The 9,887-nt window shown below is 35.7% G+C and overlaps 1 protein-coding gene across 3 annotated transcripts in view; it reads left to right on the top strand.

The window, feature by feature from the left end:
• Positions 1 to 9,887, top strand: part of LOC117177943 (inositol polyphosphate 5-phosphatase OCRL) — a 404,171-nt gene that overhangs the window by 326,765 nt on the left and 67,519 nt on the right. For all 3 annotated transcript variants that reach the window (XM_033369070.1, XM_033369071.1, XM_033369072.1), the window contains one exon: positions 5,955 to 6,052. In XM_033369070.1, coding sequence (XP_033224961.1) covers positions 5,955 to 6,052 — 98 coding nt within the window. The remainder of the gene's footprint in view (positions 1 to 5,954; positions 6,053 to 9,887) is intronic.

Here is a 9,887-nt window from a genome sequence, read left to right as displayed (position 1 = left end):
AGAATCTTGCAATCCCTGTGGCGGCAGTAAATAGGTACTCTAAAGCCATTGGCATGAGCTTTAAACTGGACAAATGTGCCTGTGTCCATCTACACCAAGGAAGACTAGAAAATACATAAACGCGTGATGACCAGGATCTTCAACTCATAGGTGGAAATAATATTCAACATCTTGGAAATGGAGAAATATATGCATATCTTGGAATATCGAAATCGGAAAAGCAAGGTGTGCATGTTTCGAAAACGGTACTTGAAAAAGGCATCGAAAAATTCTCAGAAAAATGGGGCTTTCGAATTCTCTGCAAAGAATAAGATCCAGGCGATCAATATTTTGATCGTTCCTATACAGCTTTGCACGTTTCGTGCAGTAATATGGAACGTCGATGAGTGCAGCAACTTGAACGATGGACACGCAAGATGGTGGCAATCTATCGAAGTCATTAGCCTAGATCTTCTGTACCTCCTATATACCTACCTCGAGGTAAAGGGGGTAGAGGTTTGCTGAGCTTAGTGTGTCTTTATCAAAGAACAGTTCTAGCTACAGTCTGCTCACTTATAAAAAGCAGAGATTCTCTATTGAGACTCGTACATTTACATGAAGTATTCAACGTTGTGGCTTTTCTCTACCGAGCCGCAGGTAGGGCAGCAGAGGAGCTGGGTCTCCTATTTGATTCCAGTAACACTACACATGGCCTAGCATCACTAACACATTTGTTGATCAAAAGTCGTGTACAGGAAGCAGAACATTCGCTTCTACTGAGAGATCATGCTGAAAAGCCCCTTTATGAAAAATTCTACGGCATCATACGTAGAGAGGAGCTATCGATGGGTTCATCGAACATATCATCTGATTATATAAAAAAATAATTGGATGTCCTTACCATTTAAGATAGAAGTAATTTATGACTATATAAAATTTTTTATATATAACACGTTTGAAGAATAATGAAAATAAATGTATGTCATATTGTTAGCCCCTTTTCTGGGTTTAGTTCTCCCCTTCTTTGTTTATTTTTTTCCTTTCACAGGATGTTGTTTTTTTAATTCTTCATCTCTTTTTGCCTTAAATTCTCGCTATTCCTCCACAATAGCTCGGTCATCTTCTTGTTTTTCAATTTCTCTTCTAATAGCCTGCTTTCTGTTTTGTCTTTCTTTGTTTCTTTCCTTTTTAATTCTTTTGCCTTTCGTTTGACACTTTCCTCGATTTTTTTTGTGGAAGCGGCTTGCTTCTGCGCATTACAAACTCAGTGTTAATAACTTTTTCTACAGTTCGGTATTGTCGTGAAGTCATTCTGCTTTGGTTTTTGGTTTGATGAATCTCGGTATCCTTCCTCATAGTATCCCAAGTCGGATAATATTCCATTTTTTCTTTCGGTTCCTGTACTCAGTTAAGATCAATGCCTACCGTTTACTCCTCGTCTTCTTTTTTGAAATTTTCGATGGTTTGTTGGAGGTTCTATTGTAACGTTCTGTTGGGTTTGCTTGTGGGTTGTATATTATTACCCATTTTGCAAAAATATCTACGAAAACTATTTGATCATTTCTTAATATATCCCTGGCCAGTGTTCTTCCAGTCTTTTTGTAAATGGTCTGATTTCAGTTGCTTTGTTAATTTGTTTTGTCGTTAACGTCCGCTTTTGGGTTTTCCGCGCTACACACTAACGCAAACTTTTCGAAATATAACTTAGTAATCATATTCGAGTAGTTCTAATGACCCTGTGGCCAATCGGCCATTACGGTTTTTTATGTTATGAAGCCACTTTAATGCTAAGTACTCTGTGATTACTTTACAACTTTAACCTTCTAAATATGGTCTTAATATTTTGTATGGTCTAAACTACCGCTAGGAATTGTTTTCAGATGCCGAGTACCAAGATTCTGCGCCGTTTAAGCTTTTACTTGCGTATGCTATCACGTAATTTATTCCGTCAATTATTTGCGTAACTACGGCTCCCACCCCTCTGTTATTCGCCATGGTTACGAGTTGAAAGGGTTGCGTGAAATCTGGACATGTTAATATGGGTACTGAATTTGAAAAATCTTTAATTTTCTGGAATGCTTCATCTTGTTCTAATCCCCAATCTCATTTTTTAAATCTTTTTTCAGTAATCTATTCATTGGTTTTATTATTTCGGCGAAGTGTAGGATGAATTTTCTGTACTCAATTGCTATCTCTATTATGCCTTGTAATTGTTTAATATTTTTAGGTTCAGGGGATTCTAGGTTCGGGTATATTTTTTCATCGTCTATTTGGAGTCCATTGTCATTGGTTGAAATAAATGGTATCTCGTTTATGAATTCTCTTCTGACAGAATTTGTAAGTAAGCTAATTTTAGATTAATTTTGGAAATAAATTTTGCTGATCTCCCAGTGTTCGGTAATTTTATCATTAGTGGGATTGGTTAGGGATCCTTTTTTGCAATTTTATTGACTCTACTGAAATTTAAACAGATTCTATAATCTTGTTCCGGTTATTTGTTCATCACTATGGGGTTTGATTAATCAGGCCAAAAAGAGTCTATTATAACTTGTTCTCACAATTAATCTACCGTTTGATAAATTATTTCTTTAATTCTTGGGCTGACGTGGTAGTATCGTTTTTTTGTGGGATCGTGGCCTTGCGCTTCAATTTTATGTTTCGCTAAATGAATTGCCTTATGTTCTTTTCCCTAATGAATTTTTATTATTTTTTTTTTGGTGGTGCTTTTCTTATTGGCATGGATGGCTTTCGTTAAGCTCAACTATAACGTCACAAATTTCTGGAGAACTATTGTTTCGTTCTGCAGTTTTTGCGAAACTATCCGTAATATTATTTTATTTAATCGCATTATTTTTCAAATTACCCCTTTAATATTTATTATCGCTCTTTGATATTTCATTGGCATTGAGATATTCCGCTTCTGACTTTTCTTGATTAGTGACTTTTATTTTTCCAATGGTTAATATGGTATCTTGATCCTCATCTACTACATCGTATTTACTATTGTACAAAATTTATCCGGACTTAATGTCTTTATTTTTCCCCTTAACTTTTGGTTTATTTAAATGAGTTTTGTATGCTTAAATCGTCGCTAATGTCGTGGTTGGGGATGCTCTCCAGAGGTTGGAGTTTGTTTCTTGGTTAGGATTTTATTATTTTTTCTGTTATTTTACTATCAGTTTCGGTTCGAAACCACCAAGTTTCCGAGTCATCACTTAGGGTCATTCGTAAGGCCTTTAGCATATCTGTGCCTAGGAAGCCTAGAGATTTTAGTTTTTAGACCAACCTGAACATAAGGTGTTTTGTGTATTTACTGAGGATAATTGGGATTATTACCTACCTAACTATATCGAGCGTTTCACCTTTCGTGCTCATTAGTTTTTACGAGACCGTAATACCATCGATTAAAGTGCTTAGAGGAGGGTTTGAGAAAAGGGCAGGAAACCACATATAACGTCTATGTTCTTCAGTGTCTAGTCAATATGAACCTAGGGTGGCAGACAGGGAAGCTAGTCATACTGTTTGTAGACTTAAAGCCCGAATTTGACTCAGTTAACAGGAGGGTATTATGGGCAGCCACGAAAGAGAGAGGGGTAGAGTAAGGTCTAATAGAGAGCATAACAGAAATTTTTGTGAATCCTAAGATAAGAGTGAGGGTAGGAGACAAAAAAGGCTAGGAATTCTGTACAGGATGGGGCTGAGGTAAAGTGTGTCTGTTGAGCGCACTTCTATTTACTATTCTTCTGGCAGATTTACAGGAGAAGTTAGAAGGCACAGGGAAAGAGATCAACGTTAGGAACAGGCAAAGTGTATTCACTGGAATATGCAGATGATGTAGTTCTAGTAGCCGATAATGAACAAGTATAGAACGGGTATATAATTTTTAAGATGCGTTATGAGCGTGAATTGGAGCTGCCCAGGTTATATGCTAAGGGAAGAAATAGGACGAGAAAAATTGATCGTCAGGTAAGTGAAAAGGGCATGGAACTTGGAAGAGAAAGTAAGAAGGTGTGAGGAACCAACATTGTACGAGCGTGTGACCGCGAGTTTATGGATAAATAGAGGATGAATAACGTGGGGCGTTTAAAATGGGATGATGAGAGGTATTAAATGAGGCATGAATGTGGTATGCAAGTGAGGGGTAGAGAGTGGGAGGAAATATAGAGAGAGACGAAGGCAAGGCAAGGGGAGGAAAGATGGTAAAAATCTTAGATTCAATGTACAACAGCTGGTATAGAATGGCTAAGAGGCAGGAGGAACCAGAGTACCTGAAGAAGGTAGATAATGGAAAAGTGTAGTGAGACCAGAGTTTTCCTTGTTAGATTCTAATATTTATTTTATAATTTGACTTTCATAACGCGGATAATAAAACATCCACGTATTTTAAATAATTGTCGTGAATATTTAGATGTGTTGTCGATCAAGAAACAGGGTTCTTGGGATAAGGTAAAAGCTTCTTTGCGAGAAAACATCATTGTGTCAGAAAATTTAATGAACTACATAAAGCCTGGAAAGACTTTAACAAGAAAATTAAGAGAAGTTCAAGTACTTTTCAAGAAAAAAGAATAAACTTCCGCGATAATTTTGATAACCTATTTGGTGTAGCTCACACTGATACTTTTGCACGGATTAAGATCGAAAAACGAGGCCATTTTTGATTCACAGAAAGAAAAGGGCCATAATGGAGTTATAGAGGGTGTCAATAATTGCTCAATAGAAAGTGTAAAGAAAGCCGTTAAGCGCAAGGCATCTTACGATATATGGAATGAAATGCAATGGAAGCTTTTAATGTGTCCCCTAAGGGTTTACATTTTCCTTGTGCTAGGTAAGTGTTTACCGCATGGGCCGCCGAGGCTCTTCCAAAGTGCGAGGCGAGAATCGCACCCGCAAGCGAGTGTATATAAAGTATATGCTTTAGCCATCCAGACGTTAATCAGATTCTTTAATATCATTCGATTCTTTTAAATATTAGATTATTTGAACTTAAGCAAAAGCTCCATAGCAAAAGCTAGAAACGAAGAGCGATTGAAGTATCATTCAGAATTAAAGGTAACTTTTTAATTAGAACAAAGATTACAATAGCACTGGGATGATAAACGTGTTCAATTATTGAGTGGAAAGAAAAAGGTGGAACTATTGTCCGTTTTAGTCTCTAAAGCTAGTGAACTTCAAATCTAGGGTTTGCCACAGATTAAGCTTCTGCTGTGACAGAGCTTGGTTCTTCATGGGATATTGTTGATCGTGTGAGAGGAGGAAGCTTCGATACAAGCAGTGTTAACACTGGTAGAGTTCAGTAGACATATGTACGTTTGGAACACCGCTTTCTAAAAGATTTTATTTGCATTTGCTGTAATTTTGTTTATCATCAATGAAACAAATTGTTCTACAATAGTTTTTTATAGAATTTTGGCCGACCTTTAATGAAATCTAATGAAAACTGTAGTTGACAAGATGTTGTTTATTGTTTTTAAAAGAGTTAGGAATCGCTCAAATTAATGTACAGACAAAATCCCAAAAACATTCACCCACTGCCTGTCGTTAAACATTTGTCCAAAGATCAAAAGAAAAATTTTCATAAAATGCAATTTAATAAATGGATAAACGCTCCATAAACACTGTGTCGAAATTTGAAACTAGGCCAAAATAATTGGTATGAAAAGGGCTGCACATACACAAATCCTGAACACAATTCTTGAGGGAAAAAAGTTGGAATGTCTCCTTGAAAATACTGAAAAATGAGTGTCCACATATCAAGTGGCGGTACTACTTTATTTTTTCCCCATAAAAAACGAAATTTTCGACTGTTTATGGAAATTATAAGATGTGTTTCAAATAAGAATAAAGAGAATTATTTGCCTTATCAATTTTCTACAGAACAATAAATGTTAACTGGTCAACACTGCCCCGATCTGCTTTACACAAAATTGGAAAACTACCCATTTTAAAACTATGTGGATCTTGTTCACGTTTTTCAGGTACTTACGAAAGGAGCTGCTTTGGTTCTTCGGTGGAGGCTTTAGTACACATTTCTATTCCCATTAGAGAAGTCCCTGTTAGAAGAATAATTGAGTTGGTAAGAATAATATTGATAATTTTTTATTCGGAATCCAGTAAATTTGTCCATCTTATTAGTAATAAAATTCTTAGAGATTAAAAAAATCTCATGTAATCCGGAACTATGCACGACTAAATTTGGACATAAACACACACACAAATCTTTTTTAATCTTTAAACAGAATTTATTTACAACAATTTACTAATTTTTCAGTGTTCATGTAACACTCTGGTCAAGGCAATAAACATGAAATCTGTCAAAAAGAGATCAGCGCTCATGATAAAAACCCCATAGTTTTCTAATGGGCTCAATATGCTCACAATATTTGTTAATCTATCATTTTGCACGAGATGGGGGGGGGGGGGATTTCACCGACAGGACCTTTTTTATATCTACCTGAACCCTATCTGATGAAAGTTGAGACGAGGGGACATTTGACCAATGAAAGATCAAGAACGCGGACTAGCGATAAGCGCGGGATTAGAAGGCTGACAAATTTTTTTTTCTAGGTTATAGCATCAATACAATGGTTTAGTTAACCCAGCGGAACTACCGAAATTTGGTACACAGACCGACTGAATCGAAACTTGTACCAATATTTAAAAGAAATGTAGTTCATTGGATACGATTTCGGCCCGCCTTTGAATTATCTGCCGAAATGGAGGGATGTAATTAAGCATAAAATATTTTTCCGTTTATATGGATGTTTAGAAGGTGAGGCCAAGGAAGCAGTGGCTTACCTGATGATCAAATCTAAAGGTAGAATACTCATGCTAGTGCTTTTAGTACAATAAACAAGAATAATATATGAAAATTTAGGTATTATGATGAGCGGGGTTACTCAATTGTCAACTATTTGAACTTTGAAATGCAACCAATTGCGAATCAATAGCAAAGGGCGTGAACCCAACGTATGTACTTTCGCTGTTTGCTTTTTAATTTTTATGTTCCACAAATTTCAGGCTAAAGATTGGGAAAAAAGTCATTGTAAAGGATCGCATGGTACTCTGTTACGTTAAGATGATGAGCAATTGAATTTGAACGAGCTTGAAAATTCTTCAGAAACAATCCACGAACTAGGAATTCTCACTGCAATTGACAGTCATAACAAATGACGCCAGGTTCAGTTGAGCCCAGAATGTGAATTCTCGACCCACGCATTCCTAAAAGATGGATCTATGATTTCTTTATTAAATTAAAAGGTAGATAAACCGTTAGGATTATCAGGATATCGTCATGACCTGTCGTTTCAAAGTGTGGGTGGAATTTTGTACAATCAGTATGAACGAGTAAAATTAATTATTAAAGGAAAGCAATTCAATACTGTTTATGAACTGACTGTACAGAAAGTACATGACTTAATCTTACCAAACCAGGGACAAAGAGAAGATCCTTCAAAGTAATATGAAAATTTTCGAGACTTAAGTATCGAATTCTATCTATTCGCAAAACCTATGATATTATTAGGAAATGATTATTTAAATCTTATAAATTCAAAAGAAACTCGTAGAGTTCGCAGACAAGTTTCAATAGCATCTTGTCCAACCCTCAGGTGGGTCGTTTCTGTTCACATTCCGTCAGCGATACATGAAAAGTCTAAACATTCTTAAACGTATTCGCATATGTGTGAGCGATATAAGGCTCACAGTAGCTTCAATTATTAGCCGCTGGAGGATGAATTGGAGCTACACGATCTCGTATGTGAATATTTAAATTTATAGGCGATTGGTGTATCCTTCTTATACCGCAAGCATATCTTTGGAGAGAGGGAGCTAAGAACCTCTTAGATAAATATATGTATCGTGTGGTTAAATATTATGAAGCATCTTTGCTTTGGTAAAATGAAATAATTTCTTATCTGCAAACAGGGAAATGGCATTTAATCGACTCAAAGGTCTAGGAAGGAAAATGAAAAAGGATCTCTCCTACAAACAGGTGAATTGTGATAAGATGAAAGGGTTTATTTACAAAAACAACGCACTGAAAATAAACAATTCGTTGGAAGAAGATAATGTATGGTATCTCCCGTACTTTATTGTCACAAATTCAAACAAGCAAGAAAAACTCAGAGTGGTATCTGATGCTTCAGCAAAAATTCGAGAAATCAGTCAGAAGAATCAAGTACTAGCAGGCAGTACGGTGCTAAATTCTCTTCCTGGCTTTCTTATACGGTTTAAGCAAAAACCTGTAGCATTTACGGGAGGTATCAGGGAGATTTTTCTATAAATCAAGATTTGAAAGGAAGTTGAACATGTTTAGTATCTTCTATGGTGAAACGGTGAACTTACATGTGAACCAAACACGTAATGTATGACCTCTATGATGCAGTGGATGCTGTTACTATAGATCATTACACGGATATCTATTTCGATAGTAGTAATACAAAGGATGAAGCTGTTATGACTAAAAATTAGGGTCAGAAGAAAGAGAATCCGACCTACTGCTGAAAACCTAAAAGAATCTGAGATGATCTGGATCCGAAAATCCCAGCTTGAGAGTTTTGGGCAAAAATTGGAAGCCCTACGATGAAATAATCCACTACCTAATAATAAAAAACTACAAACCTTGACTTCAGTAATGAAAAATGGCCGAATTCTCGTTGTTGATGAACGCTTATCTGAAGTTAATGTAGTTTATCACAAGACAAAAGCCTTAGCAACTTTGGACGGAAAGCACCAACATACAAGGCTATTGGTACGCTTTTATCAAGAGAAATCATGAAAGACAAAAATGGAAATGGTGGTAAATGAATTGGGACAAAAACAATGGCTGCTAAATCTACAACTAACAATGGGTATCCACTTTACTTCCGAGTGAGTTATTATGTCCTTTTTGATATTTTCTTTCGAGACATTTCTTTTTTTCTTTCAGATTTTGTTGGTTCGATTTCGAGCAATTTAAGTGCGCGTCGAAATGAGCATAACTTGGTCGCGTCATTAGGATTAGTTAGATTTAAGCTCGTTTATCCGACTTTGTTTTTTTCTTTCATAATTCTTAAACTGACTTACTATTGTAAATCGGATTTGATGTTTGGCGCGTTTCCCTTATGGAGCGACGCATAACCGTTAACGTTGCCCTTTAGGCGGATAATGATCAACAATATTACTTTTCGAAATGCACACATCGATATCCACTCATTATTGTTATATCTCTCATTTTTAATAAACCCCTTTTATTATAATAATTCTTAAACTCATGTACTAGTTATTTGAATCTGTAAAGTATCACGTGACGTCATCGAAGTTTGATCGCTAGCTCGCTCACTACAACGTGCGCGTCGGATTATAAAAATTCGTAACACTTGGCGTTTTCATTTCTCCATTCTCAAAGTTTTCCTGCATATTTAAGAATCCTGAACGAAAATTGAAGGTACAAAAAATAGCAAACAATGTTACAAGTTAAAAGTAAATAAAATTATTTATAAAAATGCACTGTATTGTTATGGAAAAACAAAATGTATGTTATACTATATTGTAAAGCTTGTGGGTGAATGCGTATTTTCAGTACAAGAATAATTTTTTTTATTTAAACTTCTTTTACAGTGAGCGATTGGAAACAAATGATTTTTCGCGATTACCAAATTGTGAAGAATCATATCTCGAGATTTTCGAGTATCACATTGAATAGAAAAATACGTGCCGATTATTATCGAAAAAAAATGTTTTTGTAGAAAAAAAGTTTTGATTGTAAATCTCCCATGTAATGACAATGTATATAAAATTGGTCCCGCCTATACTGGATCCTATTCTAAAAAATTGCACCTGCTCCTAGCGTAAGTGTGGTAAAATGTCAGTTCTAATCACGTCTCACGACAGTGAGATGGGTGGTTACAATATATATATATATATATATA

The sequence above is a fragment of the Belonocnema kinseyi genome, chromosome 8, assembly GCF_010883055.1.
Source record: "Belonocnema kinseyi isolate 2016_QV_RU_SX_M_011 chromosome 8, B_treatae_v1, whole genome shotgun sequence".
NCBI lineage: Eukaryota > Metazoa > Arthropoda > Insecta > Hymenoptera > Cynipidae > Belonocnema > Belonocnema kinseyi.
This window is presented reverse-complemented; position numbering and strand designations above follow the sequence as displayed.